Source organism: Tetrao urogallus (assembly GCF_951394365.1).
Source record: "Tetrao urogallus genome assembly, chromosome: 22".
Taxonomy (NCBI): domain Eukaryota; kingdom Metazoa; phylum Chordata; class Aves; order Galliformes; family Phasianidae; genus Tetrao; species Tetrao urogallus.
In genome coordinates, this window is record NC_136835.1 from 6,541,144 (window position 1) to 6,559,184 (window position 18,041).

An 18,041-nucleotide genomic window follows, 5' to 3' on the forward strand; every position below is an offset into this window, starting at 1 on the left:
GAAATAACTGTTTATTTGCTAGCAGGAGGAAGCAGAGGCTGCCTGAGGTTCCTGGTGCTCTCTTAGACTTACCACAGAGCAGTCACAGATCAGTAGCTTAACCAGAAACTGGATGCTGAAGTGCAACTTTCCTTTGGATCCACCTCACTACTGCTTCAGCTCAGTATGCTACTTGCTATCAGCTCAGACCCAAATTAAGTCTGAATTTCAGTGAAAACTATTGCTTTTATTGCCAAGAAGTAGAATGCAATATGCATTCGTTCTCTTTTCTCCTAGTAAATGCTAGGTGAACACTGCCAGACTATCAAAGTTTTTGGAAGGGGCCACTTCCTTTATATATATATATATATATATATATATATTTTTTTTTTTTTTTTCTCTCTCCTTCTACACAAACTGGTTCTTTATGCAACCAAGCTGAACTGTTTGTCTAGCCCCAGCCACTGAAAGGAGAAGCTGGTGGCCACATGCTTCTAGCCATCTCCAGCTTTTTTCTGGCCAGGTGGATTTTTAGTTCCCTTGTTGACTGAAGGATCAGAAACTTTAGGGTTGGAACAAAGCCAAAAATTTACATGCTTCTCCATCCACCCTGGCTTCCACTCTCATGTTAGACACCCATGGTATTAATTCACCAGGACGTAGCCGCTGTGCTGGGGATCTACAGTTTCCATCATCTCACAATCAAAGAGTCCGGGCAGCTCTGAGAGGGTCAGTGCATCGTAGTTTGACTGTGGCTCCTGGGCTGCCAAGCTGCCCTGGCTGTCAGGCAATGCTACACTGCTCTGCTCTGCTGGGTCCATGGAATACTGGCACTGGTCAGGGTAGTCTGGCTCAGAAGAGGTGACAACAGGCAGTTCACAAGTATGATAGGAGTACTGTAAGGATTGTGGTGGCTGCTGCACCTGAATTGGTGATGACAATCGTGATGAGCTGGTGAGCAGGGAGGGCGGTGGTGGCTCCAGCTGTACTTTCTGGTAGTGACTGAGGAAGAGGTCATATTGTATTTGTTCTGAGGAAGGCTCCATGACAGGGCTTAGAGTCTGCTGGAGGCTGAACTGGGTTGGTTGCTGCTGTGCTGATGGCTGCTGCTCCTCCTGGCATGAAAGTGGCATTTGACTTGACCTTGGGTACGAACTCTCGGCTATTTGCATCTGGTTAAAATAGGCCTGCAGCTGGGACTGCTTCTGGAGAAAGAGTCTCTTCTGATGCAGTCTGAATCGAGGACAAAAACAGCAATTATTTTTTGGCTTTTCAAGTGTTAAGGCACTAGCATCAGTGCTGCTACACTTGCACTCCTACAGTTCCAGCAGGGAGCAAAGGGCAGAAATGGAAAATTCCTAGTCAACCTTTTTTATTTATTGAAATTTAGTGTGTGGAACTTGTGAACAGAACAGTTGTACTTTTCCAGCTACTAAAGCAAGTGAATAAAGCTTCCCTCCCCCATATTCCTTCTATCTGAACTGCACTCCTCACTATGAAGTTTTACAAAACTTCACAGCTTTGACCTCCTTGCAAACTGGAAGAATTTTCAACACAGCGTCAGGTTACACAGCTACCTTTGAAAATTCCTGTGATATGACAAAGGGGAGGTCTCTTGCCAGCCAATTCCCTAAGCACATACAAATAGGAAACCCGCTATTGACGTATGCTGATAGCATTCAGAAAAGGAATCTATTTTTTCCAAGGTTATTTCTCTGCACAGACATCCTAGTCTTGAATAAATGTGTATCAAGCTGCTCTGAATACTGTCAGTATTGTCAGTTAAGTTCTTGATTAGGATTAATCAGTTGTCAGGAGTGTCTGTGACCTATAAAGCAATTCTAGATTACATACTTCCTTGAAATCAAGTAGTATTTTCATACTTTTATTCCTTAATTCTTTTTGTTCCATAAAGAATGTAGCTAGGTTGCTGTTTTCCTTTCTCGTTTTCCAATTCTTCTGCAAAATTTAGTGACATGGACACGTGTTTAGTATCCTCTTTGTTTGCTTAATAATAATCAAATGATGAGCTCATAAAAACCTTACAGCTCTTTAACTTGTCAATTAAAAGCTTGTCTGCCATAATACATTATAACAGTTATAAAAAGGCATGCTTCCAATCCATTCATTCCTTTTTTTTCTCTACAGTAACTTTTTCAAAGGAGCATCACTTCTGAATTTTCACTGACAAGAAAAACTCTGTTTACTTCTCATTTTCTTCACAGTAAGATTACTAGGTCATAGGAACAAGGTGGGAAATATCTAAATGAATGCAGAGCTCTCAAGCAGGTGAAAGGGTATGAGCCATGCTCTGACCTACCATAAAAAATGCAATGTGTAGTGAGTGGTGGGGACGGCAAGGGAAAAGATGAGTACAACAGTGCAAGAAGTAACTTTCTGCTGTGCTTCCCCTTCGCACACCAGCACTAAACAAAGCATGTTAAAGGCTGGATGTTGTGCTGAGGGACATGGTTTAGTGGGAGCTATTGGGAATAGGTGAACGGTTGGACTGGATGATCTCTTAGGTCTTTTCCAACCTTGGTGATTCTATGATTCTATGTGGGCACTGTCAGTCTACCTGCGCCCTAGTGGAATTGCAAAACTTGCAGCACAGCAATTTGTAAACTGAAGGCAGGATTGTTGTCCTTTTTTTTTTTTTTTTTTTTAATAAGTTATTTTTAAGAACTGTGACCTGAACAGTTTTTAAGTGAATTTTTCCTTCTCAAGGAATTCCTAATCAGACAAAGTCTGTCTCAGTTCTTTCATTACTACTGAGAGTACGGATAAGTCACTTATATGCGTAGTTTGAAATCTTACCTGTGCTCCTGTAACTGCTGTTCCAGACTCCGGGGCAATTCTTTGCAGAACAGCTGGCAAGTGTTTGGAACTTTTGATAGTAGGGTGGGTTTCTGCAAGTAAGGTAGCACTGTTTTAAATTGTATTTGTTCAGTCCAGAATGCAAGTGAAAGAAGATTGCCTCGCCTTATGATGGCTTAAGTGTCCACCTTCATTTTCAGAAGCTGTCACTAGAGCTGCTGTCTAAAACCACAGCTATCACTGCTTACTGACTTCTATCCCTTGGAAAAAGAACATTTTTGATGATGGACTGTATCATACAAGTCCATAGAAAAAATTCTTCCTAACTGGAAGAGAAGCTGGGGAAAAAAAAGGGGGGGAGAGGGGGAGTTTGGAAGAGAAACAGAAGATGAGTGGAGGCTCCTCAGATCCTGATGCATCCCCTTTTCAGGGTGCAACACAGATAACAAGTATTCATTAGCAGCCACCTCAAATAGCTTTAATAACATTCCGCAGTAAAAGAACAATTAGGAAAATTCCAGCAATACAGTCTGATTTTCCCATAATTAGAGTCATTGTGCAATAGGAGAAACATACAGCATAATTCCAAATTCAGCTGTTCCCTGCTAAGATAGCATTTGACTCGAGAAGAATAATGGGATCTGAAAGGCCAAAGACACATGAACACAGTGCCTGACTGAGAGTGGTGGGGAAGGCATAGTACCTGGAGCCTGTGCTGCAAGTACTGTGTCTCTAAGCTCTGCCGTCGGGATAACACTGGGGTATGTGCACCACTGGGGAAAGTGGCCGCAGCCTCCTGCTGCTGAGGTCTTTCTTCCTGCAGAAAGAAGGAGGAAAAGCTTCATCCCCAGAAAAATCTTTTTCTGCCTAAACCCTTTCTTTGTGGAGTTCCCCTGGACAGAGATTCCATTGCTGCTCTTGGAGTTGGGTCCCGGTGTCACCCATCACTTTTTCACTGCATGCTGAGCAGCCCACGTGACAAAGCTCTGAGCTATCTGTGCTGCAAACTGCCAAGGGCTTACATCTGTGACTAAAACCACATTATATATAACACTTTGTGACTTGCTTGCCCTCTGGAGTACTAAAAGTAAAGTGGTAGCAAACTGTGCAAAAGCATGCTCAGAGTTGAGTCAGCTGTTGTTGCACAGCTTCAGAACTGAACACAAAAAGATTTCTATAGCACTTGGGAAGGACATGCACAGCACAGGGGTGGGAGGGAACACTGTGAGCACTCTGGCATGCATATAGCAAGCAAGAAATTCTTGGGGAAACTTTACAACTTGTTGTCAGAACTGAAGTTTTCCAGCAGTCAGAAAGGAACAGCAGGCTTGACCTGGAGCATGGGTGCTTGCAGTGCATGTGTGCTGCTGGCCCGTTTCATTCACAGAGTCTGACAGAGATTTCACATTCCTATTTCCTGCGACCTGTTCCATTCCAAACACATAGTTAGGGAACTGGCAGGAGCAATTTGGCCTTTCACAACACAAATCAAGCTCTTTTCACGTAGCTTTTGCACTCCTTAAAGTTATATATAGTGGAGGCTAACTCCAACATGGAAAGATGTTAATTGAGATTTGTTAAATCTGAAACATTCAAATTAAAAGTAATAATGAAATATCAGATTTGGAAAGCTGCCAAGATTCTCAGACACCCCAAGAATATAGAGGCTAACCTGCAAGTACCCATTCTCCATTCTGCAGGAGCCAGAGAGGAGAGAAAAGAGATGTGTCTATGAGCAGCTCTCCTCAGACTCCCCACAGCACCTCATCCCCCCTAGTCTGTCCCACAGCAGTGCACCTGGAGGGGACAGCTATGCTAAGGGTGGTACCTGTGCAGAGCTGGTAGCAAGGTCCTGAAGCTGGGGGGCAGCTGATGGCAGAAGGGGTTCTTCTTCTGATCTCATTTGCTCGTACAGTAGCTGGACTTTGTTCAGCTCCAAGATTCCTTTGGTTCGTGCCAGATTCTGGAGGTGCTGTCTGAATGCTACAATACCTGTAGAAGAGGTGTGCAAAAGCCCTCGTCAGAAAATGAGTTACTTCATGTCTGGTTGGCACAGCAGCACAAGATCAGCTGTGGTGCAGTCAGAGCCCTGTAGGAACACAGCAAGTTTAGGGCCTCATGGTTACCTTGTGTGAGGGAAGTGTCCGACGCTCTGCGCCCCTCCCGGAAGCTGACAGGGGAGCGGTTGTGAGTCTCACGCTTCTGGGATGCAAGAGCCTGCATGGCGGGGTTGGTTGGCCGCAGCCCCAGGAACGGTGCTGCCAGCGGCACCACATCCTTCAGCGGAGGGGCATCGCCCAGCAGGCCCACATTCCTCTGCACTGACCCCATGTTGTACTCTGACTCTATGCTGCTGCCCCGAGAGGAGTTCTCATCCAAAGAGTAGACCTTGCCTGTGTCAAAAACCAAAAGCCAAAATAGAAGGAAAGTACAGCAGTAATTAGGAAATGCCATGGGCTCGAGCTATTCCTGCCATGTCCTCCATTAGAGAAAATGAAACAATAGAAGTAATCATAATATGTACAGCACTGGAATGTCTTGAGGTTTCTTACTATTGGTTTTTACATGAGTGCAGCAATAAGACACCATACAGGTGATGTTCAGTGGCTTGTTGAGAGTGCAATCAGTGTTCTTGCAGGGGATTCTGATGGGATCACAGCTTAAGCTGAAAGGCTCTGTCACCTTGCTGGTTGGGCAGTACCCAAGAATCTGGGGGTTTTTGCATGCCCTATCCTCCTCCTCCAGCATGTCTTTAGGGGATGAAGGGCTTGGAGACATTTGGTTATGTGAGAACAGCACAAGCAAACTCACAGGACCTCACCCATTGCTACTGGTACATGACCACAGCCAACTGTTTGATTGCTGCTCTGATTTCATACTGCCTGCTCAGCAGGTTTGGGGGCTATGCGGAACTGATCTCATGCTTTGAGGTGTTTGTGTATGTGCGTAAGGCCCATACCTGTGCCTGGCACCACCACTAGTTGGTCGGTGACTTCAGCCAGGGTGTGACGCCGCTTCCCACTGCGAGCTGCCTGCAGGGCTGCAAATGCCTGCGCAGGGTCATCCTCTGCCTCGCCTTCCGTCTCTATTCCTTCGTCGATTGAGGTTTCCATCATGCTAGTTGGCAGTGACTGGCATCCCTTTCGAATCATCATGGGAGGCACGGGATCTAGCAGGCAGCCATTTACCTAAATACCACATGGAACAGACAGCTTTCCATTACTTGCACACAGCAGCATGCCAAAGTATGAGAAATCTCTGCCTGTCACGGAGGCTGAAGGCAGTTTTCCTAGAACCCATTGAGTTGCTGAAGAGTTGTACAAAACAAATCTCCCAGGTGGTATCACCAATGCCATTCCCCTTGCTATTGACTCCCTAAATCTGAATACTCAATTCCAACAGCACTGAGTTCTCCATGGCCTTTCTTGTTTAAACCAAAGAAGCAAACTAATTTTGCCAGCTCTGCCACAAATACAAATATTTACAGAATTATCAATATTGTTGCTTCCCCTTGCTCAGTGCTCATTTATTCAAATTCCCAATGTTCATTTTTTGTTATCAAATAAGAACTATTAAATAAATGGTCTTTTTGTATTTAATTAATTGGTGTTCTTTCAGAGCCACAGAAGTGTATTCAGGATTGATATAGTAAGTGTACTCCTTCCAACAGAAGTCCATTGGACTTGCACTGCTGTTCCATAAACAGAGTGAGTCTGTGGAGCCTTCTTCTTGAATTCACACAGCTTGTTAAATCTCCGAGCAACTTTGTCTGGTTAGAAGTTAGCATTGCTTCCCAAACTGAAATACTGGCCCTTTCCAATCTGAAACACTCCTAGAATTACATTTCTGTATTTATTACTCTTAGTCATTTTGTCTTGAATTCTTTCGTACCTTAACCAATTCCATATGCAATTACTGGTGTGCTGAGGACCACGGCCCATGTCATACTGTTGGCATTCTGCAATACTCTAGAAGCTCTGAGTACTATCCTGCTGCACAAGCTTTGGCAGGCTCAGATTGAGCAAAATACGAATGAAACAGCACATTCATTTAATGTAAAACTACACTGCTGTAGATGATGCTACATAAGACTGGTAAATTGTATTCAACAATGTTTTCTGGTATTTTGAAAATACATGTATTTGGAAAAGAAAGTTCACTGCATTAATAGTAGCTATTAACAGATGGTCCCAATAGCAGACTATATTGCAGTTACTCCAGGACAGTATTTAACACAGTACTGAGAAATGCTTTCACTAATTTGAGCTTCAGTATAATGATGATTCTTGCATGGAAAAATTCTGCATCTGCTGCATCTATTTTAAATAGTAGCTGACACCCTTAAGCCTAATTTCCTTGCACACTTTCCATTTGTGACTTTCCCACTCAAAAGCCTTCTAGTGACATGGCAGCAGTAGTGCTGGAAAGAATATTTAGTGAACTGCTGGAATAGAAAGGAGAGCACATGGGCTGTCAGCTCTTTGCAGTTTACCACAGCATATGGCTCAGAGCTCGGAAGTTTTAGCAGACATGGCATGTAATAGACACTGAAATATTCCTAAGCCATTTGTGATTTAACACCTCACTGTAGTCACCATTTATTGATTTTACTCTGGCCAGATGTCATCTGCAAAAGCAATGGTGCATACAAAATTAAGTTTGAAAAGTTAATTTCCAAATCTCTTTGAAATACTTTTTGCTTTTCAGACTGTAAGGACCCATAGATGGAGTTAATTAAAGCAGTGACGAGAACCAGGACCACGTTCTCAGTAACTAACCAGCAAATGAGTAGTAAAACCCTCAAAATGGCAAGCCTGAGATCAGAACCCTGCCTGATAGCAGGAAAAATGTGAAGTGCTAAAATTGAAGTTATAATGTGATATAACAGGAGAGAGAACAACAAAAATTTCACAGGAATAACACACTTCACAAATACAGTTCTTCTGAGCAATATCCTCATAAAAGCTGCTGTGTTGTACCCATGCTGCCAACCTCATGCATTTCACTTATTCTTTGCTACCTTGCAGAGTACTGTGACAGACCTCAAAGCTGGATGACAAAATCCATCAGACTATGGCTCCCTTCAGAGCTGAGCTGTAACTGTACATTTCTAGGGCTGCAGAGCTGACATATCACATTAGTTGAGTCAGCTTAATCCGTTAATTGTGGAGGTGCAGGAAACATACACACAGTCTTCCAGTCTGATTAAAGAAAGCAGAACCTATTAGATGGGATAGGCTTTTTTTTTTTTTTTTTAAACAGTTTTACTTTTTACAGGGATTTCCAGTTACAGGAATGGCCCATCTGAGAGCCCTACAACCTACCTGAAATGCTGAAGTTCTAGTAGGCTCTGACAGACTGGAGGTCCTGCAGACTATTTACCACTCAACAGAAACTAAAAAAAATGCAACTGTTTTGACTAGCTTATTATGAAATTGATATATAAAATACTGCACTTAAAAGATCTTTTAATGACTTAACCACAAGCTTCCATTGCCAGCTGAAGATTTCATTAAACCCTCCTGTTCTCATTTGTCTGAATTTTTTGTGATTAGCTGAGTGGATTGCTGTAGATTTTCAGCACAAAGAACATGCAGAGAGTGCAGAGTCCAGCTCTTAGTCTGGAGGAAGAGCAGTGCACTGGTAGGAAGGGCTGCCAACGTGGAGAAACAGCCACTGAGCCTCAGAAAGTTGTACAAGATGCAAGGCAATAATTTATAAGGCAGCCATGTTTTACTAGTCTTACTGAATTTGGGCACAACAGTAGGGTGAAGCTAGGGTGTACCTTTGGTGTGTTGACTCTTTCTTCTTCCATAAATGCCGTCTCTGTTTGGCAGTTGGATGGAGGGAATGAAAAGACCTCTGCTCCTGAGGTGGGGGGAAGTCCTGGGGACCGTAGCAGCCTCGTGTTTTCTGAGCACAAGTTCACTGATGGCACCACAGCTTGTGCCTAAAAGAAATGAAAGAACTCCAAAAACTGAACAGCTTGAGATAGAAAACAGTGTACAAAGTCACAAATTAAAAACAAACAATTCCCATCCCACCTCCAAAGCGGAACTCTAGAATTCGTTTCCTCATTCTTGACGTTATCACATTCTTAAACTTGGGGGGAAAAAGTGTCATTACACTAACTACTTGTCGAAGCTGAGCACTTACTAGCAACGAGGAAAGTGGGACTCTTTGGTGCTCTCCTACATATGACATGCTATAATTCCTTTCTATACATATAACACCCTAAATATTACCGAGAGGATCAGGGCTGGTTTCAATGACTTCTCTAACATGCACTGATTCCTGCTGAAAAACAATAAGAAAGAATAGAACAGAACTGTTGAAAGGAGATGTGTGCATCAGTGAAGGCAAGCATGGCAAAATTAGGAAAATAGGATAAACAACCAGTGAAAGCCACTGTTTTCCTGACATGCAGGACACACAGAACTTGTCTATCCAAAATAAAACAAGCAGTCTTATGCTGGAGCCTGTGGTGCCACCATGTGTAAAAACAAGCTACGTTGTTGCTCACGATAGCTGCACAATTGCTTGCAGTCCTGAGAAAAAGCAGGAATAGTAGCTATAGAATATAGAAAACTTGAACATGGTACAATAATGAACTACCTCCTGTTATGTTCTCTCTTCCTCCTTGCTCATCTCTCTTCACCTACTTTTAATACATCTTATAATTAATAATCTGCCTTTGAATACCATGTCTTTCTGTCTTTAGATCTACAATCTAAGAACATAGCTGGTATTAACCTTTGTCAGTCAGATTTTGCATGGACTTGGGTTTTCATAGTTGAGGTGGTTTGGCTTTAATTTCAGCAGAACCTAAAAACAATGTTTTGCTGTCTTAAGCAAAACAGGAGCAGACTAGTTGCAATTTCTCCTGGAAGTGGGGCCCAGGTACTTGCTCCATACAGCAGCAGTACAGTACCTATGAGGCCATAAACTTGAGAGTGTATTTTCTTGAAATAACAATAATCTGAGTAATCTTAGGCCAAGTTTTTCACGTTTCCAGTTTTGCATTAATAGAAATTAAAAGCTCTACTTTTGTGTCTAGCCTAATGAAACAAAGGAACATGTTAAAAAAATACCTGAGTATTATTGGAATACGACGTGATAAACTCTGCATGACCTTTCTTTCTGAAGAAAATCACAAGGGAAGAAGTAGACTGAATAGCTGCAGAGCCTGTGCTGCAACAGTCAGTATAGTTAGAAGGGATGCTAAGTGGACAGCCATTTGCAATGGATGGGCTGACACCAGATGTAGGGAGCACACAACCACTGCTAATAAAATACACACAGCATTCTTAAGACTTAAATCAATTAGTTGTCTCAATAGCTCTGTGCTTGTCTATGCTCAGAGGTTTTGCAGCCATGCTGAGAAATCCCTTTGCTGCATAACAGGAAGAAAAAACGGCACAAACTTCAGCAGAAGTGACCTTATTTAGGAACATACCTGAGTCTTGAGCAACAAAGAGTCTCATGACAGTAATTCTCATATTTGCCATGTAATAACACAATGAATTAGTTTCTTAACCTGACAAATCAATGCTATTTTCTCTTGGGTACCTCTATAATTCAGGGAAACAGAAAGCATATCTAGAGAACAGCAGGTGAGAAAATAATTTTATTTTCAACAGGTCTTTTTGGACTGCTTCTGTTTAAAAGCACTCTGTAGACCATTCATGCTTTAGCCCCCATGCCAGCAGAGCCCTCCATAAATTCAATGGCTTATTTGTGGATCACTTTAAAGATACTCCAAGCATTGCACAGATTGTATTTCTCTAATACTCCAACCATTGATTTCCAAGCAAAAATTTAGAAATTCTCAAAAATGGAAGCTTTCCACTTTGAAGCACAAGCTTTCTCTTTAACCACATTGCCAAAAAAGCGCTGCCCAAAAGGACAAAAGGGATGTTAAGAGCAAAACAAAGAGAAGAGAGGGAATAAAGGGAACCTAAGGTTAAAGCACTCGAATACCTGTTTAAAGCTTGAACTGTTGTTTGCATTTTGGGACTCAGAATGAAGTCAGTCAACTTTCACATCTGCCTAGAAAGAGACCTCACCTTGGCTACTGTCTGCTCAGCAATGGTGCTTGGGCGGCGCTGGCGAGCATCAAATCTCTGCTCTACAGGGAAGCTGCTTCGATGCGATTTGAGTCTTTCCACTAACAAGTAATAGATAGCAGCAAAGTGGTTATAACTCTTGTTCTGCAGTGACTGAAAAAGAAAAGTGTAAGAGTTTATGTGCAGTCAAATACAGGTTATTTTTTACATTCTGTGAGACCAAGAAGCAAGAATTGTCATCTCAGGAAAAAAAAAAAAAAAAAGATACTGAAGAGGGGTTTACAGCATGCAAACATTGTTCTGGAGTTGAGAAAGTTTCAAATTGGAGTGCTAAGCAAAGTGTAAGAATCAAATGTTGTTTCTGCATTAGAATTAGATAATATTTTTTATTTCATGGTCTCCACTGTCACAGTTCTTTTTGGGAGTCTTTCTACTTTACTCTGATAGTTTGCATCACTTATCCTCTAGACAAACCTTCCCTAGGAAGGCATACTCAGTATACAGTGTATATATGTGTATTTTGTCATATCCATTGTGAGAATATCCTAAATGAGGATCAAACCAGAGAACAAGTCATGCCCTGCCCAAAGAAGCACCTGAAGAGACATAGGAGGGCCTGGCATCAGCCCCGCCTCCCCGTGCTTTTTGTTTAACAGAAGACTTTGAAGAAAATCACCGTATCAATAGGACAAGAAGAGCACTGAGACATCTTGGAAACAACAGGATGGCTGCTGACTGACACCAGATATCGCACCAATTAACAAATGTAAACTTTGATAAGATTATGAACCTGGAGTACCCAGCCATCGGGGAAACAGGGGAGAGGGACAGGCAAAGGAGGAAACAAGGTACAAAAAGCTGTCATTGTGTCCTTAGAGGTGCTCCTGCTTCCGGGACACCCGCCATTGCAATTGCAAATAAAATCTGCTTTTATCAGAGATACCGTCCTGACAAAAATTATTTGGATATTTTCAACAAAAGCATCAGCTTTAGTATAGGGGCCTTTGTAAATCGCGAGGCTCACGGTATTCCAGTGTGCAGCAGTACCTATAGCTAATGTTAAGGAGCAGTCCCAAGCCTTCAGAAATTTGAGAACAGAGGAGTGACTGAGATGAGTGACCTCCTGAATGTACTGGCCATCCCAAATCACTAGAAACAAAAGGAGCCAGACCTCTATAACGCAGAGAAGCCTCCTCTGGCAGGAAGTACTCAAGTGCAGCCTCTACAATGGTTAAAAGTGTCAACCACTGTATAAAGAAATGACTGTGTTAACTCCACAAGGAGTCTGTTAGTATTTACATTTAGTAAGAAGCACAGGTTGGGATTGGAGGGAAACATGTAACTGCTTAGTACTTCTGTGATCTCCCTCTCCCTTCCATGGACAACTGCTCAAGACTGGTTTACCTCTATAGTCTTCTGTTGGTCTATTCCAAGGCTGTGCATTAGCCGGAGAACCTGTTCGTTATACTCTCCAATGGAAGGCTGGTTCTCCTGTCCTGGGGCATAAAGAACAGTTCTCTGGGCAGGAACTTCTATCAGCATCCACTTGTGTTCCTTAATCTGAGCAATCGTTAACCGTTTGGATGGGTCTAGGACCAGCATTCTTCTAATCAGATGCTCACAATCTGTTGGGGAGTAAAACACATTACCAGCCTGCTTACTGTTTGCATATTTTCACCTGACACCTCCCGAAAGAGCGTGACAACAGGAAGCTGCCTCTCTTCTACTTGACTCCGGCACTAAAAACATTTCCTGAGGGCTACAACAATCTTTGAAAACAAGATTAAAAGTCACACAAGAGGGAAGAAAAAAAGACCCAGCTTCTTTAAAGCACAGTGTCATTACATCTACATAGCTCCTACACAAGGGGCAAGGTAACATTTAATAACTCTTTGAAGCTGCTTGTGCTTCCTGAGTGCCAACATTAACTGATAAAGCTTCAAAAACCTCTGGGAAATGTGTGTGGGGAAACAAGCATCTTCCTCCAGCATTCTGAAATAGCATGTCCAGGCTCATGGAACAAGAGGTTGGCAAAAGTAAGCTTTATTATTAAACTGATTACTATTAAAGATTTTCACCCCAATGCTCACAAAATGCATCTGTGGCTGTGAATAGTAGCCAATGGCAAAGAGCAGTTTCACCTGTTTTAATTCCAGGATCAAAGCACAACCAGTGCTTTAGGTGCCACAGTGATTCTGAATATAACAGGGTGTCGCTGTTTTCTGACCACTACATATTCAACAGTACTAAAAAGAGTGATCACAGAGATCTCAGTTGGGTTCTGGGAGATGAGGGTACAAGAGATGAACACAGTTCTCATGCAATAAAAAGTCAGTATAACAATGTAAGTTAACTAATGTAAGCTTACCAATCTGTCCTGCATTTCCAGCTGACCATAAGATGCTATGAGCCAGCCAACTCAAATATTTATGACAGATAGTTTAGAGAGATTTCTGGCTATTTACTCCTGTTGATCTCTTTCGGTTTCCATGTTTTGCTAACAGGCAAATTCTCCCCACTCCCTGCAACACCATGTGATCAGCAAAGGAAGCTGCAAAGCTGGAAATGAAACAGCCCATCTGCACCTCAATCACAGCAACAGCTGACGTGTGGAATCAAACTCTGTAACTCAAGTAAGATTACAAAGCAGGTACAGTTTATTCAGTGCTGCGCAGACACCGGATGCAATGGGGATAGATCCACCTAACTTGCAGAATGTAGGGCAAAACCTTAGTACAGATCTAGGCTAAACTAATACATAATCAATGATTTTCCCAGAATTTGCATACATATTCATTAAATTTCCAAGAGCCCACCGGCATATGGTCCCTCCCTCTTGCACATGCGCCATGGGCAGAGGGGGTCTCCTGGTGGTCATGGGATGAAAGCTCATTGTCTTCAACAGAAGTAATCCCATCCTGATCCATTTGTTGTGTCATGTTTCTTCAAGTTTACAATTGAGTGTCGAGATGTTATCTGGCCTCACATCCTGCTTACCTGCATTCCTATACATTGGTTAACCCTTATCTTGTCCTTTCCTTACTCAGGTTCCCCTACAATGGTTAACCTTCAGTTTGTCCTCTCCTAACTCACAGCTGCTACCTGCACAGAGGTTCTTGCATCTAGTTCACATGCTTATATCAGCAAAGTCACAAACACAGCACAACTCAGAGCAGGCTGCAGACTGTGCCCAGGAAGCTGAGGGCTTGCTGCAGTGCAGTGTTGCTAAAAGTGACCAAATAGCTGAGCTAACCAGATCAGCTGTACAATAGCAGCTATTTTCAGGTGCAGCATGCACTAAACACCACCAGAATGAAAAAGGGGAGGACCAGAATGTTTTGCACTACAGAATGCTGAACAACAGACTGAAAAATTATTTTTAATTCCCTTAAAACAAATAAACAAAATCCCATAAAAAGTAGAATACTGAAAGGGGATTTGATTCAGGAAAAGTTCTTTTGAAGTAATCAGGCTTAGAGACCCTTTAATAAATGGAAGCTGAAGGACACCATCAAACTGTGCAAAAATGGCCCAATTTGTTCTCATCTGAGAGGCACATGGCAGAGGGAAACCCAACAGATGGGGCAGTTAGGTAAGGCAGAGATCTAACAGTCAGTTGTGTCTGGGAGTGCCACAAGTACAAGAAGTTGCCATATGAATTCATCGTGCACTTCTTTGCTTTTGTTTAGCAGACACTGTCAACTGCTCAATCCACAACCTAGGAATGACAGTGATATTGCTGTCATCATATTTTCTTCCCAGATTAAAATGTTTACGGCCTTGTAAAATGAAAGTTAATTGCTATAGAAATGTGCCTCTCCCCCTATGTCCCCATATTCCTGGTCACAGTAGAATGAGAGATCCTTCACCTTCTATTTCAATTTTCTCCTTGTCTACGGACAAGCCGCAATCTGCAGGAAGAATGGGCTGGTTTGCCTACCTAGGAGAAGTAGCCTAATTGCAAAGACATACAGCTCACCTAGGCTTTTACTTGTGTTTCTTTGCAAAATGAGAAACAATTTGCTGTACTGTAATCTGCTGGGCAGATATACCACCCTCACTGTACTGCAACAGAGATTATTCTAGAATTTAATCAAAGTTTAACATAGCAAGAATACAAGACAAGCCATTACCTTCTGACATAAAGTAAGGTATCCTGAACCTTCCTTCCAGAACTCGCTGCCTCAGTATGGGGAGCGTTGGCCCATCAAAAGGTAATGCTCCACAGACCAAAACATAAAGAACCACACCCATGCTCTGTAAGAAAGAGAATATTCCTTTCATTTTTCAGGCTTCAAGCAAAGTAGGTGAGCTTGGTTAGCCAAATCCTGTCACAGAAAAGTCTGTAAATTATGTCAGGAAACAGGAAATTTATACATAGTAGAGTTAGAATTCTGAAGACTGTTAGACCTTAGAACACTAAACCCCAAGTGGCTAGGCTTGCAGTATCTGTGCCAATAAGCAGGTAAGTTGAAGCATAGCATGCTGGAGACTCTGGCTGCTAGCAGGAAGCTCGTGACAGATGACTGAGACCTGCAGAGCAAGCCCAAACTAAGGTAAGAATCAGAAACTATTGCTCTGAATGTCATTCAAACAAAAGCAAACCTCAAACAGCAGCCACTTAAAATAAGAAACGTTTCACATTTACCAATTTGCAGAAACCTGGGTAAGAAACCTGGCATCCTGGTATCTTTATCAACAGCGATCTTCAGGGAAAGATGGATCTGTACTGCTGTGTACAGTACTCTGAGCATAGGGGATTGTGTAAAACGAACAAAAGGAGACAATCTGGGAAAGGGCTCTCATCCAATTGCCAGACTAATTTTGTGAAGCACGTAAGTTAATTGGCACTGCAAGTGGAAATCGTCCTGCAGCAGATGCCAGAAAAATATCACACCACACAAGATGAAATAGCCACAGCAAATGAAATAACCACACCAAACTCTCATGCCATGAGTTGCAGCAGATAGTCACAGCACTCAATTTCTTAGGAGGAAAAAAGGAAAACATTTAACATTTACCTTAAAACTTTTTAGAGATACAGAATCATCTCAGAAAATAAGTGAAGCTAAATTTCAGATAAGCTTTATCTGAACTATAAACAGTTGTGCTTTTCTTTGTGAGCAGGTTTATTCTGTTAATAATTTAGGGTCACACATACTTAGAAATATTTACCAAAGCTCAGAGATTCACTTTTGATGTTCAAAACTGACATCTACTGTAGGCTTATTTGTCAATTACTGAAGATTCAGAAAGGCAATTGCCTATTTTTTTTTTTTAATATGTCTACATATATATGTAGATAACATTTATATGTGTGATATATGTGTGATATAACATATATATGTGTGATAACATTGATAGACAAATGCACGTATGCATCTATGTACATAAAAGCACAGTGTTTCTTTGTTAAAAGAACTAGCATCATTTTAATTAGCAGCTGAAAGGTGACCTTCTGTGCACCGTTTGCTTACCAGGCTTTGGCGAAGATGTCAGTGCCTACGTTATGAAGTGTGTAATAGTATCACCGCAAACCTAATACCAGAGCAGTGGCTGCCAAGTTGTATTGTGTCTGGTTGCTTCAGAAAGTGAATGTCTTGTAAGTAGCAGAATATTAAATAAATAAAAATTTGGAATGACAAAGCAGGCTGACAACAGATGAAGGGCACAGAAAACTTCTTTGGCCCAGTCTTATCCCTTTTCAATTGTGTAAGAATGAAGGTGACTCCCTTGCATTGATAGCACGCAGAAAGATTCAGAAACAGGCAACTCAGAGAAGAAAGCAACCATCATCTCTCCATCTCTTCTGAGTTTCAGCTGCTCTGAGTCCCATCAACTTCAGGAACAGGTTCAATCCCCACTTAACACAGAAAATACCAGAGGCGCATAAACAGCAAAGTTCATGCATTCATACAAGGGAGATTTTGCAGGAGGTGCAGGCTTTCCTCTGATATGCTTACACAGATTTACAACATACACTTAACAGGCATGTAGATAGGTAACTTTAATTTTATCTGGTGTTAAGAGGCATTTTTACATCAAGGAGTAAACCTAAAGAGCAACAGTTGTCTGCAGCTTAAGAAAACTCAAAGGCAATTCATTTACTCCAGCTTCCCAAAAGTTGACTTGAATCCACTTAAAATTAAGTAAATAAAATAGCAATACCCAGATATCCAGCTGGGGTCCTTCATATTGCTGTCCTTCAAAGACCTCTGGAGCTGCATATGGTGGGCTTCCACACCACGTCGTCAGAGGCTCACCACTCTTGTAGAAATTTCCAAATCCAAAATCTGTTGAGAAATGAAGGGGAAAAGTCACTCCAGATGCCAGCTGCATGACACCGAATAATCGTAGGCACAGGCTGGGCCTGAAAGCTCACCTTCATTCATAAAAGGCTGTATCATAAATCCTTTTATCATTACTCCCACTGTAAGCATTTATTAGAATGCTGAATGTCCTCTACTGCTATTTTCACAACGGCATAATCATTAAAATATTCTACAACACCTATAGAAGTTTTAAGTAAACTTGTAGCAGTTTGCTAAATCTGAGTTGATAAACAGCTATCACTAAAATTCAACAAAATGTCACGCATATGTATGAGTTTATTTACTTGCGAAGAGATACCTGAGCCACAGTGCTGAATCTGAGATACTTTCTTTAGGTACTCTCTAGCCTTGAATAAACAAAATTGATAACAAAAGCATCAGTTTTGGAGATGGGAAGAAGGAACTCTGCCAAAAGCAACAAGCACACACAGCCTTCTGCAAGGAAGGAAGCTCTGCTCCTAGGATTGCCCATAGCTCTTTCAGTCTCTCAGTAAACCTTACTAGTCTACAACTGAGCCATTCTTTTAAAAGGCTTCCTACAGCTTAACATGAAACCAGACTTCCGGACTTCAGCATTACTGATATCAATCCAATAATTAAATATGAAATGACAGCCACAATTGAATAGAGAGATGAAGCCAGAAAAGAGCCTGCCACAAACGGTAGATTACCCTGTTGCTGTTTTCCTGAGTTGCATGGTTTTTTTTTCTTACTAGAACAAAACAGCAAACAACAATAGCATTGAGGAAGCTGGCTTAGTAACTGAACCAAGGCTGATCATTTTCAGAATGCAGAATTCCATGTGGGTGTTAAAACTCCCTTGCGTCTGATCTGTAGCTGCTCTCCT

At 41.9% G+C, this 18,041-nt stretch overlaps 1 protein-coding gene across 1 annotated transcript in view; it reads right to left on the reverse strand.

Annotated features, from left to right (window-relative positions):
• Positions 1–623: 623 nt before the first annotated feature.
• SIK2 (salt inducible kinase 2) overlaps positions 624–18,041 on the reverse strand; it is a gene marked incomplete at both ends in the record, with an annotated part of 42,144 nt that continues 24,726 nt past the window's right edge. Inside the window, 11 exons of the mRNA XM_079545899.1 lie at positions 624–1,212; positions 2,797–2,888; positions 3,500–3,613; positions 4,625–4,788; positions 4,923–5,189; positions 5,756–5,984; positions 8,582–8,746; positions 10,863–11,015; positions 12,267–12,487; positions 14,996–15,119; positions 17,031–17,155. Coding sequence (XP_079402025.1) covers positions 624–1,212; positions 2,797–2,888; positions 3,500–3,613; positions 4,625–4,788; positions 4,923–5,189; positions 5,756–5,984; positions 8,582–8,746; positions 10,863–11,015; positions 12,267–12,487; positions 14,996–15,119; positions 17,031–17,155 — 2,243 coding nt within the window. The remainder of the gene's footprint in view (positions 1,213–2,796; positions 2,889–3,499; positions 3,614–4,624; positions 4,789–4,922; positions 5,190–5,755; positions 5,985–8,581; positions 8,747–10,862; positions 11,016–12,266; positions 12,488–14,995; positions 15,120–17,030; positions 17,156–18,041) is intronic.